General features: G+C 35.8%; 1 protein-coding gene across 1 annotated transcript; it reads left to right on the forward strand.

Annotated features, from left to right (window-relative positions):
- Nucleotides 1–7,006: 7,006 nt before the first annotated feature.
- On the forward strand, nt 7,007–16,330 carry LOC140541865 (deoxynucleoside triphosphate triphosphohydrolase SAMHD1-like). Its single transcript, XM_072664661.1, has 13 exons — nt 7,007–7,063; nt 7,570–7,730; nt 7,817–7,932; nt 9,876–9,967; nt 10,670–10,813; nt 12,001–12,101; nt 12,213–12,324; nt 12,398–12,489; nt 13,597–13,703; nt 14,500–14,663; nt 15,864–15,926; nt 16,031–16,135; nt 16,211–16,330. Exons 1-13 carry the CDS (start codon nt 7,007–7,009, stop codon nt 16,328–16,330), a joined length of 1,434 nt encoding a protein of 477 aa, XP_072520762.1.
- The last annotated feature ends 242 nt before the right edge of the window (nt 16,331–16,572 follow it).

Consider the following 16,572-nt stretch of genomic DNA (forward strand, 5'->3'; position numbering starts at 1 on the left):
CCCTGGTGGCGTAGTGTGTTACTGACGGTAGCCTTTGTAACGTTGGTCCCAACTTTCTGCAGGTCATTCACTAGGTCCCCCCGTGTGGTTCTGGGATCTCTTCTCACCGTTCTTGTGATCATTTTGACCCCACGGGCTGAGATCTTGTGTGGAGCCCCTGATCGAGGGAGATTAGCAGTGGTCTTGTAGGTCTCCCATTTTCTGATTATTGCTCCCACAGTAGATTTCTTCACACCAAGCTGCTTGCCTATTGCAGATTCAGTCTTCCCAGCCTGGTGCAGGTCTACAATTTTGTTTCTGGTGTCCTTCGACAGCTCTTTGGTCTTCACCATAGTGGAGTTTGGATTGTGACTGTTGGAGTTTGTGGGCAGGTGTCTTTTATACTGTTAACGAGTTCAAACAGGTGCCATTAATACAGGTAATAAGTGGAGGACAGAGAAGCCTCTTAGTAAGTTACAGGTCTGTGACAGCCAGAAATCTTGCTTGTTTGTAGGTGACCAAATACTTATTTTCCACCATTATTTGCAAATAAATTCTTTAAAAATCAGACAATTTCTTTTTTAGATTTTTTTCTCTCATTTTTTTTCTCTTATAGTTGAGGTCTACCTATGATGTCAATTACAGGCCTCTCTCATTCAAGTGGGAGAACTTGCACCCAAGTTGGTGGCTGACTAAATACTTTTTTCCCCCCACTGTATACCTTGACTATTACATGAAACCTTCTAAAAACAAAAGAACAATAATGGTGGTAATATCAAAATTATTAGATTCTATCTGTTTCCACAAAAGAGAGATGGAACCTCATAATTGTAAGCCTATGATGTATAACTAAGTCTACAACAGGTTTTATTAACATGGCTTTCCTTTACATTGCGGGAGTTAAGTTTTACCTCCTGGCCGCTCATGCCACATGACTATTTAATCAGGGTGTCTCTTCTACACACCCTGAACAGAAGTAATTAAAATACAGAACATACAAGAGATGCCTGTTTTCAAAAGAGAAACTACTCCAGCAGCAGGAATTCAGCTTCACTCTCCTAAACCATCTTTGTTAAATAAATAAAATAATAAAATAAAACTTTTACACTTATGTAAGAAGCAATTTAATTTAGAGTGAAAACTTTATCCTTAATATCCTAAACAGTTTACTCAACTTAGGAACACTCAGGAAGACTGAAAACTTTATGGTCATTATTAATTAATTAAGTAATTATATTTAGCTAAAAAAAAACAATAAGTATCAGATTCATTCAAAAAAAAAAACTGTTGTTCATAATATGTTCCGTCCAATAACCCATCAAACCACAATTCCTAAACACTGGCTTCATTAAAAACATATTTGATTCCAAACACACCAAGAATGTGCATTGGTGATGTGGCATGTAAGAAACAGCATAAGTGTTCAAACTGAACATACAGCACTTTACAACATGATAAAACCATTTCACTCAGTTGCGAATACAAGCTCATACCTACTAAACATAATTATGGCATTGGTGACCGTGAGCTACTTGCAGTTATGCTGACTTTTAAAGATTGGTGTCACTGGTTAGAGGGTTTCGGCCTTAATCATCTTCAAGCCTGTTTTATTACCTGGGCACTCTTCTTTTGGTCATTTTTAAATAAACCTCTTTAGTTTTCCATTAATAAGCATCTTGTTATGTCTTGTAACGTTACATTGTTTATTTTTAAGGAGACATTAAAATAATCCACTTGCAAGACCGTGTCTCCTTTGTAACCATGCCCCTTGTTACTCCCAGGTTTTCCTTATCATCCATCCTTGTCTGATCTTGTGCATATGTGCATGTTCATATTTGCTGTCTCTGTGTGATTTCTGTATTGTTTTATTTGGAACATCAGATATCAGACAATAATCAGTAATATAAATCAAATAACAGTAACAGAGTTAAATTAATAGTAACTGATTTATTATTTAGCTAGTTAAAAATAATAGTGATTTCCTTATTATGTTAATTCAGGTGAGCTGCCTATAGAATTATAGGGCAAACCTTGAACAAAACTTAATTTCTTAAAATACATCAACTACTCATAATTATAGAAATTCTTAAATTGTACTAAATTCTTACTAAATCTGCAACTGAAGGAAGCAATCTAGGACTAAAACAGAGTACACATGCTGTCCAAAAGAGCATCTAAAATATATACAGTGGGGAAAAAAAGTATTTAGTCAGTCACCAATTGTGCAAGTTGTCCCACTTAAAAAGATGAGAGAGGCCTGTAATTGACATCATAGGTAGACTCAACTATGAGAGACAAAATGAGAAAAAAATATCAGAAAATCACATTGTCTGATCTTTACAGAATTTATTTGCAAATAATGGTGGAAAATAAGTATTTGGTCAATAACAAAAGTTCATCTCAATACTTTGTTACATATCCTTTGTTGGCAATGACAGAGGTCAAACGTTTTCTGTAAGTCTTCACAAGGTTGGCACACGCCGTTGCTGGTATGTTGGCCCATTCCTCCATGCAGATCTCCTCTAGAGCAGTGATGTTTTGGGGCTGTCGGCGGGCAACACAGACTTTCTACTCCCTCCAAAGGTTTTCTATGGGGTTGAGATCTGGAGACTGGCTAGGCCACTCCAGGACCTTGAAATGCTTCTTACGAAGCCACTCCTTTGTTGCCCTGGCAGTGTGCTTGGGATCACGGTCATGCTGAAAGACCCAGCCACGTTTCATCTTCAATGCCCTTGCTGATGGAAGGAGGTTTGCACTCAAAATCTCACAATACATGGCCCCATTCATTCTTTCATGTACACGGACCAGTCGTCCTAGCCCCTTTGCAGAGAAACAGCCCCAAAGCATGATGTTGCCACCCCCATGCTTCACAGTTGGTATGGTGTTCTTTGGATGCAACTCAGCATTCACAAGTTAACGAGTTGTGTTTGTACCAAACAGATCTACTTTTGTTTGATCTGACCATAAGACGTTCTCCCAACACTCTTCCAGAACATCCAAATGTTCTCTAGCAAACTTCAGACGCGCCCGGATATGTACCGGCTTAAGCAGGGGAACACGTCTGGCACTGCAAGATCTGAGTCCCTGGCGGCGTAGTGTGTTACTGACGGTAGCCTTTGTAACGTTGGTCCCAACTTTCTGCAGGTCCTTCACTAGGTCCCCCCGTGTGGTTCTGGGATTTTTGCTCACCGTTCTTGTGATCATTTTGACCCCACGGGCTGAGATCTTGCGTGGAGCCCCTGATCGAGGGAGATTAGCAGTGGTCTTGTAGGTCTCCCATTTTCTGATTATTGTTCCCACAGTAGATTTCTTCACACCAAGCTGCTTGCCTATTGCAGATATAGTCTTCCCAGCCTGGTGCAGGTCTACAATTTTGTTTCTGGTGTCCTTCGACAGCTCTTTGGTCTTCACCATAGTGGAGTTTGGATTGTGACTGTTGGAGTTTGTGGGCAGGTGTCTTTTATACTGTTAACGAGTTCAAACAGGTGCCATTAATACAGGTAATAAGTGGAGGACAGAGAAGCCTCTTAGTAAGTTACAGGTCTGTGACAGCCAGAAATCTTGCTTGTTTGTAGGTGACCAAATACTTATTTTCCACCATCATTTGCAAATAAATTCTTTAAAAATCAGACAATTTTTTTTTTTTTCTCTCTTTTTTTTTCTCTTATAGTTGAGGTCTACCTATGATGTCAATTACAGGCCTCTTTCATTCAAGTGGGAGAACTTGCACCCAAGTTGGTGGCTGACTAAATACTTTTTTCCCCCACTGTATACCTTGACTATTACATGAAACCTTCTAAAAACAAAAGAACAATAATGGTGGTAATATCAAAATTATTAGATTCTATCTGTTTCCACAAAAGAGAGATGGAACCTCATAATTGTAAGCTTATGATGTATAACTCTAAGTCTACAACAGGTTTTATTAACATGGCTTTCCTTTACATTGCGGGAGTTAAGTTTTACCTCCTGGCCGCTCATGCCACATGACTATTTAATCAGGGTGTCTCTTCTACACACCCTGAACAGAAGTAATTAAAATACAGAACATACAAGAGATGCCTGTTTTCAAAAGAGAAGCCACTCCAGCAGCAGGAATTCAGCTTCACTCTCCTAAACCATCTTTGTTAAATAAATAAAATAATAAAATAAAACTTTTACACTTATGTAAGAAGCAATTTCATTTAGAGTGAAAACTTTATCCTTAATTTTCTAAACAGTTCACTCAACTTAGGAATACTCAGGAAGACTGAAAACTTTATGGTCATTTGAAGTAATTATATTTAGCTAAAAAAAAAACAATAAGTATCAGATTCATTCAAAAAAAAAAACTGCTGTTCATAATATGTTCCGTCCAATAACCCATCAAACCACAATTCCTAAACACTGGCTTCATTAAAAACATATTTGATTCCAAACACACCAAGAATGTGCATTGGTGATGTGGCATGTAAGAAACAGCATAAGTGTTCAAACTGAACATACAGCACTTTACAACATGATAAAACCATTTAACATAATTATGGCATTGGTGACCGTGAGCTACTTGCAGTTATGCTGACTTTTAAAGATTGGTGTCACTGGTTAGAGGGTTTCGGCCTTAATCATCTTCAAGCCTGTTTTATTACCTGGGCACTCTTCTTTTGGTCATTTTTAAATAAACCTCTTTAGTTTTCCATTAGTAAGCATCTTGTTATGTCTTGTAATGTTACATTGTTTATTTTTAAGACATTAAGATAATCCACTTGCAATAAATTCAAAGAAAAATAGATAAAAAGTTCCATGCAAGACCTGTCAGACTACCGACACTGCACTTATCAGATAAACAACACTTAAAGCTTTCAAGAAACTGTGCTTCTCCACTGTACACCACTGCAGTGTTCTGATCATAGAATAAAGCTGTAGGGTCCAGTATGGTAGTGGTTTATAATCTACAGTGTACACCACTGCAGTGTTCCGACCATACGATGAAACACTGTGCACTATACACCACGACTCAATCACCTTCAGCAACCTGTCAAACCACATACACAAACACAGCTGATACTGGGTTCATACCAGCGAGACAGCGTGTGTAAATACTGGCTCAAACATGTTCATGTTTTATACAGGATGTACTGTGAGAGATGTAATGATAGGAATATACCGCCGTACCACCAGGACATATGTAGCTATATATAAACCAAAGCTGCCACAGATTTGCCATAAAATGTGGTTTCGTTACAGCAGTACCAAATATTTAACAGTAATACTGTAAAAGCAAAGACAATTTTTTAACTGTTGATTTAACAGCACCAATCAGATAAACAGTGTTTTAAATGATTGAATTTTCCAGTGCAGTCTTGTCTTACTTTGACCAGTACTGCTCGTTTTTTCCCTCTAAACAAGCCAATTAGATTCACCTTTTTGATAAACAGTAACTTCTGTGTGTGTACATACATTACTACCATGTACAATAGAAATAGCAGCCTACGAGTAGAGGAATTTGTCTAATTGGGATGGACATGAACAATAAATGCATGATACGATTATGTTAATATTTAGCTTGTAAAATTATGAAAGAATCAACACTGCCCCTACACTACATATTTGAAATTGAGATGGTCATAACTCAAAATGACCTCCAGAACTTCTAAAAGATTCATACGGAAATAATGAAAACTTAATATCCAAAAATGGGTTGCACTTCAGGGTACTATAATTAATCAGTAAATGTGGTAACATCTGTATAACATAATAATTGCCTTTAAATACACAACCTAAAATAAAAAGTAAATTTGCAAGTAAATTCAAAAATACTTTCAGTTTTAGACTGGTAGACAAAGCACATAATGATTGTGATTGTTGAGTGACAAATTCACTACATCCAGACTGGCAGAACCAGTTATTGCAATGCTAACGCACAACTGTAAAACACTATAAATTACCAGTATCACACTCCACTCCATTTCATCAGTCTTCTGTCCAGGACGCCTGTACTCAGACAGTGGAGCAGATTGAAGTCATCTACAAGGTGAGATGGTTATGGACCATGCAATATAGACTAAAATGTGAACCATTTTTAATGCTTATCAGCAGTTTCTAGTAGTTTCTACCCAGCTGTAATTACTATTAAAATGATCAATTGTACAGAATGGCACTTTAGATACATCTTTTAATAATTTTCTCACTGCAGATCTTTCAGTTTTTTTTTTATTATAAGGAATTTTCATGGGGGAAGCAGGCTTTCAGTTTTTTTGCATATGAGCCCATAAGATTCTAGGTATACCACTGCATTTGTTATGGCACTGAGGATCAAATCACAATTTACCAAAGCAATTAATTTTATTATATTATACTTATATTTAAGATATAAGATATAGATATATTTAAGCAATACTTTATGGCACAATTATTCTGCTTTTGGTCAGGCTTTTATTAAAACATGATGATGATGATGATGATGATAATAATAATAATAAGGAATTGTATTTAAAAATACCTTTTGAGGTACCCAAGGACAATGCACAATAAAACAGTCAATAGGTTACAATCCAAGAACAAAATCTCATAAAAGTGGACAATATCCTGAATAAAATAAAGCACTAAAGCCTAGCATGAGACAAAGATGAAAAAAGAAAAGGAACAAGAACAACAAAATGTATATAGAACAGAGATTCGGGACATTCAACAAACATTCCACCCAACACAAATGTAATACAAAAGGTAGCCCAGCGGAGGCTCAGTTGTTTGCAAAGCTGCAACTGTTGGGTCCATAAGCAAATCCCTTAACACACTCTGCTGACCAAATGCAACAGCGAAGACACACCTCTTCGGGCACGTGATCACTGTATTTGTATATATATGTATATGTTCATTGCATGGATGTGTTAAAGGCGGAGGCCAAATTCCATTTGTGTCCAACACTAATGATGAATGTGGTTATCTTTAGGATTATTAAGGATTGTAAGACTGGCAAGACCACTTGTGCTAAACATAAGAAACCACTTCTTTATTTTGCCTCTACAACATTTACAGCAGTAAGACAATGGCAAAGAACAACTCACAAGGGGAACAAACTAGGAAGGAGAAAGCAGTCTACAAGGTAAGATGATTGCAGACCATGCAATTCTGACAAAATATTTACTATGTTTTAAATTGAAATCTAAATCCCCTTTAAATAATTAAATAGTTATATTTAAATAATTGCCATACCTAGATGTAATTGCTCATGACAGTATAAATCATATAGAATAAAGCTTTATCAAGTATTCAAATGCTCTGCAATCATTGTTCATTTTCATGTCTTAATTTCATTTAATTTGAGCTAGAGAAAGGAATAAAGAGCAAAATTATGCAACAGAATGATTCTCTTTTTTAAATGCACAACCTTTAAAACAAGACGCCACTAAATACCCAACTAAGAACCTCAAAAAAGTATTTGCACAACATTTGCCTAACAAATGTGGTCAAATGAGCTCAAAAAATACTTTCAGTTTTACATTGGCAGACGAAGTACATCATGATTGTGATTGTTGATTGACAAATTATCTACATCTAGACAACCAGTTATTGCAATGCTGGCAATAATTTACATGCTTATTATTTTAGATCTTTAATGACTCCGTTCATGGCCATATTGAGATGCACCCTCTGCTGGTGAAAATAATCGATACTCCAGCGTTTCAGCGCTTGAGGAACATCAAGCAATTTGGAGGGGGCTACCTGGTTTTTCCAGGAGTGTCTCACAATCGCTTTGAGCACTGCATTGGGTAAAGTTCAGATACCTGTTTTAATGGACAGAGGTAGCTCAGAGGTAACTTTTATCAACGGGTATATTTCTCATTTTTATTAACAGTGTGGCTCATCTGGCAGGGAAGCTTGTACAGAACCTGAGAGATTGCCAACCTGCTTTGGGAATAAATGACACTGATAAACTCTGTGTGCAGATTGCTGGACTGTGTCATGACCTGGGTGAGACACTCACTACACATTTGACAATAACAACTTGTCTGTGGTACAGCAAAACTAATATTATAATAAAGTTGCATTTGTGAATGATTTGATGTTGCCTGAGTTTAGTATGCGGATACAATGTTTAAATAGCAACCTTTAAGCAAGAATGTGATTTTAGTTTAGTGACTAAAAAAGCTTTCTACCTAAGGAAAGTATCCACATATTAAATATGTGCAACTACTCCAGAGTTAAACAATGTCAATTTCATTTACAAATATATCTTATATATTAAGGTAATTGTTAAATATTAAGGTTAATTATTAATCTCTTAAAACGCCATAGCCCGAATACAGGCTACAAATCTGTCACGGTGAATATTTAGCAGTATATCTGAAGCATTACATGTCCAATATAGGCAACCAAGATATCATATTAAAGCTTAGAATTAGAATTATCTTTAAATAAAACTTTTATGACAAAACATTATGGTACAGTATGCATATTCATATTTTTCATGAAGCCATTTTAGCCAATTCTAATCTAGATTTTAAAATAATTCAGAAAACCTTTTTATTTGTGGTTCTCTTCATATTTTGACCACTGCATATCTATTTCAATATCTTTAAATGTTTTCTATTACTAATTTGAAAACTTTTTAGTAACATTACCTCATTAAATTACCTCTAGTTTATATAAGTTATGAGCAGAAAGCCTCAAGATTTGGGTGTGTTAGGCAGAAAATGGAAAAGAAGGACTGGAGTGTTAAGATGTCAAGATTATTGGTTAAAACAGTTTACAATTAGAGCTTAATTGGGTAAACAGTTAACAATTGGAGCATATTGTGCAAGACAGATAACACTTGGAGCTTACTGGGTAAAACAGTGAACAACTGGAGCTAATTGGGTAACCAGTTAACAATTGGAGCTTACTGGAGTAAAACGGTTAACACTAGGGGCTTAGTGGGTAAAACAGTTAACAAGAGGGTCTTACTTTTTTAAACATTATGTAAGCAAACATTTTTTGTCCCTAAACTGAAAGCAAAATAAATATTTAACCTATTCAGCCTTCATTAGCACTGTATGTCTATGCTGTGCCTGTTAATACCTTGTATTGGAGTATGCCAACATCAACATTAGAGATTATTCAATATTAGAGAAAATTCAATAAATAAGTCAAGTCAAGTCAAGTGGGTTTTATTGTCATTTCAACTACATACAGAGTACACAGTGAAACGAAACAACGTTCCTCCAGGACCATGGTGCAACATAGACAGTGCATACAAGACACAAGTGCAACACAAACAAACAAGTGCGGACAGACAACACAACACAGTACAGACCAGAGAATAATAAATAATTGGGGGTAGTGTGCAAGTTGTGCAATGTGCAATAAATAGAGTCCAGTGAGGTAGTAACGTTATTAGTGCAAATGCTTGTGCAAAAAATGCTTCCCATGTTATCTGGGGTAAATGGTTGGAAAGAGAGAGAGAGAGGGAGAGTGTACATGTACCAGAAAGATATCAGTTCAGAAGTTGAGTTGTGTTGAGGAGTCTGATGGCTTGGGGGAAGAAATAAGTATATTCATGCTTTTGGGAATTTATCTATGCTCTTGAAATAAAGCTGAGAGTAAGATAAGGCTGCACTGCCCTAAACAATGTCAATTGAGTATTTGTCAGTAGAAAGACTAAAGACTGAAGCAGAAGGGTGCAGGGTCATTTGACTTACAACGGACCACATTGAAAAGCTGAAATTCAGGCAGCAACAGACCATGTTGTCAATCTTTTTTCCATGACAGTTTTTCAAAATCTACATTGAGTACGAGTACTCAATGAACAATGAATATAAACAATGATAGTATTAACGCATTCACAAGGAAACACTTCTTCTATGACAAGAAAGTGACAATAAAATAATAAATGAGCCCAAGATTCGTTAAATGTTTTTTGTCTTGTTTAAATTAAGGTCACGGCCCATTCTCACATGCATTTGATGCCTTCATGGAGATGTCAAGGGGCCTTCATGGAGATGTCCATTCGGTACCTACCGAATGGAAGGTACAGAATAAGATTATACAAATGCTTAATATTAAGAGGCGTTGCAGTCAGCATTCATATTATGTAATATTTCTAATTAATCTGCACATGTAAAATGTATTATTTTATTGATTCTCAATGAGTATTCTACAATCGCAGATTGCAAAAGTAATAGAACTTTAGGGGAGTGTGCTATTTTTAAATAACAGCACGGCTGTGATGAAACAGACATAACACATGATCTCGAGTGTTGTGTTGCTTTTATACAACATTTCAGAAAATTAAGTGAGAAACAAATAAATTGGGTCATAAATGTAGCATTTAATGTTTTAATGTGGGCATTTCCTTCCATCAACTAAACTCTATTAAACTCTATTTCCACTCACAGTTTTTCTTTTTACTCAGTTTGTTATTGTTTATACTTCTATTAATAGTTTTAGTTTCGTTTAAGATTGTTCTTGTTTTCTTTTGCTCTTGTTTGTTACTTCTTGGTTCATTGTATGATTTATAGCAACGGTATTCAGTGGAGTGATATAGTGTTTGTCAAAAAACTGCTGTTATAGCAAAATAGCACAGTTAGAACGCTTCTCAAACAATCAGGTTGACAAGCTAGAGCTACCTGTTATACAAAAAACTGTATGTTTTGAATGCACTTTATTCTGCACCTTTAAAGTATGCTCATAAAAAAAATCTAACTTATGCGCCTTTTTTTTCACTGGATAGCATGAGGCCCAATCAGTCAAAATGTTTGACCACCTGATTGAAGGCGACATCAAACGCATCATGGAAGAGGATTATGGTTTTGAAAACAATGACTTTGACCTTATTAAAGAGCTGATTAATAGTCCTCAAAAAGAAGGAGACGAGGTAATCTAGTGTATTGTCATTGATGTGGATGTTTCTTATTTTTGTTTTTCTGCCACATTTTTGTCCTGCATATCTCATATAGGGCTGTCACGATAATCAAAATACTGCGCAATTAACAAGAGAACAGCAGGGAATGGCAAGCAACAGCCACACTGCTGTGTTCATGTTTTCTCTGTTTTTGTAAGATGGAGCCAATGGCAGGTGCTCTGGTCACAGAAACAAATGCAGCTTCACCAGTTTAGACGAGGCAATATGGAAAATGTGTGAAACAAAGGCCTGCCCGTTGGACATCAGCTATAGAGGAGTCATGTCAACCACGCAACTCAAAGAGATGCTGGTAGAGAAAAACAGAGCGAGCAAATGTGTCAGCACCACCAAAAAACAGTCTTGAACAGACAACGACCTCTGCCTATATACCCTAAAGAGCCTGGGCATATCACTCCGAGCACCATCAGAGAGAGAGTTTGTTGCGGATGGGCATATTGTTAGCCCACTCAGGTCCTTTCTAAACCACACAAGGCAAACATGTTTTTCTTAGTGTGCAACAAAAACACAACTTAATCACATTGTCATGAAATAGATATGTTCAGTCACTTTTACAAGATTATGAAAGTTTATTAAAAAAGGTGGCGATCCAAAACCAAACCAGTAAACAGGCGAGAGTTAAAACTGGAGCTGTGGTAACCTGAGGCAAAATCAGAAAACGGGAAACAGGCAGGTATAAAAGCAGACAAAACAGGGCAAACAAACACAAAAGATAAATGGGTGAAGGTCGGCAATACAATGCAAAGAGTCATTGTGTGGGGAGAGGTTAAGTAGCAGAGCTGATGAGCTTCAGGGGCACATGGTCTAAAATGTGGTCATGTGAGCAAGAAGATGAGTCTGGGAAGTTGAGTACATATACAACAACTGACAGTATCAAACACAGCTTCACCAGTTTAGACGAGGCACTCAGTTTACAAGATATCAACACTGTTCCAACTACAGATTAATCAGGCTAATGTGTGCTTGTGCTTGGGCTTGCATAAAAATGTGCATACATTTAGAATAGCCTATTCTATGTGTTAGAAACAGCTATCAAGAGAACATGATTGAAGTGGAGCTAAATGGAGAAAAAAAGCTTTTATTCTTTCTTCATGTCTTATCATTTCTAAGATTAAGTAAATCTTTTGGTTTGCACTGTACAGTGGCCATATAAAGGAAGGAAAAAGGAGAAGTCTTTTTTGTATGAGATTGTGGCCAATCATGTAACCGGCATTGATGTTGACAAAATGGACTACCTCAGCCGGTGAGTTATATGCAGTCTTTGCAAGTATACATAAAGGTTCAATTTTAATATCCAGCAAAATGTTCCACAAGTACATAATGTTCCATAATCAATCTTTTGCTCTTTATTCAGAGATTGCCACCATCTTGGTATGACATCTAACTTCTCCCATGAACGCTACATGATGTTTGCCCGAGTTTGTAAAGTTCAGGGGGGTAAAACGCAGATCTGCATGAGAGACAAGGTGATTATTAATGCATAAAAATCTCATATACAATGACATTCAAACGAGATCTGAGTTGTTTTGTCTTTATCAGGAAGCAATGAACATGTATGAACTCTTTCATCTTCGCAACCTCCTACATCAAAGAGCTTGTCATCACAGGGTAACAAAGGCAGTTGAACTCATGTAAGTAATGATAACACAATTAGACAACGCATGTGTAACATTTAATAAAAACAATACATTCTATTTTATATATTATTTAACCTTCAGGCCTCTCAGCCAACTCTGAGGTATCCATGGCATGGCATTTTCACCTACCTAAAAAACATTGATCCCAAAGAAGTTACATATGCCACACAATAATGTGGAAGTGAGAACACAGGCTTGACAAACTAGCAGATGAAAACAATATAATCTTTAATGAAGAAAGTGTGATCCACAGATACAGGAAATGATACAGTCCAGGTCAAAACCAGTAGAGCAGATACATGGGATAAGAAAAAACAGTCAAAAAGTCGAGCAAAGGTCAAAACCAACGGCATACAGGATCACAAACAATTAGGCAAGGCAAAAGCAGGCAGAAAACAGATGAAATAAAAACACTATGCACAATAACACTCAGTATGCGAGCAAAAAAGACAAATTGCAATACTTCAATACTTTACAGACTGAAAAGTGCCTCTTGTTACTTATGTTTCTCTCACAACTATCTACAAATATTTATTTCAGTTTAACCTGTATATATTTTGTTTCTGGGGATGTGTGTATTATGTTTATAGGATTAAAACATGCAGATATACAAAGCAAATTTGCTAAACATTGTTAAATCAACAATGTAAGAGGTAAATTAACTCTCTAAAATTAACTGAGTATTAAATATTAACATATTAATTTAACATATTTAACAAATTTGTGGTGTATGTGTTTTTAGCAAAATTCAGTTTGTCATTCATTTCATTCAAAGACATAAGTACATTTCTTGAGCTTTTAGACTATTTAAAATATGAGAATTTTTTTAGAAATTCAGTAGAGGCTGAATAAAAGTGCACGTGGTTTGAGCTGTACTTTGCAGCACAGTCAAGAGTCTGCAGAGTGATCATCAGTGTACTGTTTATTAATAAACAATTAATAAACATTTGTATCATTTATCTGTCAACAGCACTAACGAATATGACTGACGAATATTCAACATATATTCATAAGAAACTTTATTTTAGTTGCTACAGATTAGTGTATCTTTTTTCTTTGTGTATTTGCATTTTTTTCTTTCTTATACATTATTGTTTCTAGGATAACAGATGCACTCATAGCTGCTGATGAACACCTCACACTGGGTCAAAAAAAACTAACCATCACTCAAGCAGTGGACGACTGTGAAACTTTCACGTGTCTAACAGGTTCTCCCTTTTTTCTCTTTTTTACAAACCGAATAAACTGTAAAACTGTAATGATTCCACACTATACTACTAAATAAACTATAATTTATTAAACTTCATACATGTACCTACTGGAATGTTCCATATCCCTTGCAAATACAAGCTAACAAATTATACAGATTTTTTTCTCATTGAAAGAATTATATTTAGCCCCTGGTAGAGCAGACTTAATCTTATACATGTTGGATAAGTTGCTCTAGACTGAACGTACTTCGGAAGTTCTAAATTATTTATGTCCTGCATCACCTTATTTATACATCTCTGGAAACAATTAAGAGAACCCTTAATTTCTTTTCTTAAATTAGCATCTCTATGCATATGACAGCCGTTTTATTCCAGGCAGTTCATCAAACAAAGCTGAGTTATCTGAATTTTCAGACTATGAATGGCATAAAGTCACCCAACAGCAATGTGAAAGACTAGTCAAGGTTATTTCACCATAGTGATTCTTGAATGCTCTCAAAGTTCAAATATTAGTACTGTGTTGTTTAAATTTGAATAATAATTTATTTGCATTATTTTAGCAGTTGTTTTTGAGTAGTTGTCATTTCTGCAAATAAATGCTCTTAATAGCAATATTTTATTTGGATTTTAGGGGAAAAGTGGTCCATGATCTATGAAATACAACGCAAATGTTAATTTCCCTAAACACATTGCCTATAAATAGTAAAACCAGAGAAACTGATAATGTGGGGTGGTCTCTACATTTTTTTTCCAGCGCTGCATATATGCTGAATCATTTCTTTTCATTTCACAGATGACATTCTTCAGAAAATCTTACGCTCATCAAACAATGAACTCTCAGAATCACAGGAAATCATTAAAAGTATATTGGAACGCAACCTTTACCATTTCATTGATGAGGAAATATTTCAATTAAATCCAAATAAACTTGGCTTGGATACTGCTGAAAAACGTGAGGTTAGTCATTTTGACCAAATTGACCAAAATTACTACTAGTAGTACTACTACTAATTACTATTACTGTTTCCTCAGCAAGACTTACCATTTTGGTATTAAAAAACATATTTGCATGTACAGATATTCAATCTTCATATCAACAATACTAAAAGACAAAGATAACCTACTTTTAACAAATCATAATAATAGTGTTAAAGTGTTAAACTGCATGATGTTTGAGGGTATTAAGCTAGCCCATTTCAAGTCCTCCCACAACATTACTGGGGTTGGTCATCTTTTCTTGTTTTAGAGGTGCTCTTTCACTCTTTTGATTTTGGGTGTTTTGAGTTTTGATAAATGACCTAAGGATACACCTCAAGAAATTAATTCAGGAAATCTTTGGCTATTGCCAAATTAATAATCAGACATTTTGTTCAAACAAGTCAACCTCTTTTTAATCATTTTCCTTTAAAAAAAAATACAGCTGGCCAGCCTCAGAGAAAGAGTGTTCTAGCGTTCTAGCTTCATGTGCTGCAAGTAGCGATGTTGGACAAGGCCAGTAGCCACGGTGCTATCACTGCAGTTGTAAGCCTACTTGCTATCACCATGGACTCTGGCACACATTAATTCCATAGAATGTCTTCACATAACTTCCCTTTTACACTAATATTTCAAGCCAATCTCCTCTCAACAGCACAGATACTTGTTTACAGAAACTGCCTCTTCTAGGCCAAAAAAAGTTTCAAGCAAAGGCACAAACCCCCATGAAACAACACAACTTTTGCCAACCTAAGGTTACCCCTCATCTCTGAGAAGTGTGTAAATGAGCCTTTGCCAGTTTTACTTTGACAGACTATAAAAATTCTTTAAATTCATCCATTTCTTTTTTCAAAACTCCAACTAACCCTAACCCTATCCATTTGTTCTTGCATAGAAAATAAAACAAACAAATTAGGCTAAGCATATAAATTATTTTTAAAATAATGAATCAATTATTTGCCCAGGCTCTGTAGTTTGTTGGAAGTGCTATAGTCCTCAACAAACATAACAGTCAATATTATTCCAGGAACAGCACAAAAAGTTTTTAATAAATTGCATTTTATAGAATTCAGTTTGTGTGTGCAGCCATCTGTGTGTAACAGCTTTTGATGTGACTTTATGAACTGTAATGCCTTATTCTGATTGTGTTCTTATTGTTCTTGACATCTTTTTCACTGTCAGACATTACTGGAGGACTGGTTGGCCCAGCAGCCAAAATATATGAAACATGATCTCACACTAGTGGTATGTACTCTTAGAGCACAACATATATAACATGTTCAGGACCAATTATACTACCAACAATTACTGGAATGAATACTAAATGCATGTCTCTGCCATTCCATCAGTGTATTGACCTAAACTATGGCATGAAAAACAAAGACCCAGTTTCGGACCTACAATTCTACAGGAAAGATCAACCAGACACTCCACATAAGCGGGCCAAGGACGAGGTACTAAATTCAAGCACTACACTGCCTGAATGTTGTCTGATTTTTTTTGCTAAATACAATTTATTTTTTCTTTAGGTCTCACTCATGCTTCCTGAAAAATTTGCAGAAACTAGGGTTATGCTTTTCTACAAGCGATTGCTCCTGAAGCAAGTTAAAAATCTCTGGGAAAATCTGCAGAACCATCCAAAGCAGTAAGAGACTCAATTTTCCTGATGCATGAGTACACAATTAACTGTATTATTACACTGGGCTTTATTAAAAAATAAAAAATAAAAAAGATCCACCTGACCGATGGGACTTCTTGTTGCTGATCATGGCAAATGTTAAACATATTACATTCAGATTTAAACATGATGCAACAACAATTCTACTATTTTTTTTTTTCTAATTTACTAACAACAACATTTTAGTGCCAGACGTAGTTTTGGTAATTTAAC

This window comes from Salminus brasiliensis, chromosome 20, assembly GCF_030463535.1.
Source record: "Salminus brasiliensis chromosome 20, fSalBra1.hap2, whole genome shotgun sequence".
Lineage (NCBI taxonomy): Eukaryota > Metazoa > Chordata > Actinopteri > Characiformes > Bryconidae > Salminus > Salminus brasiliensis.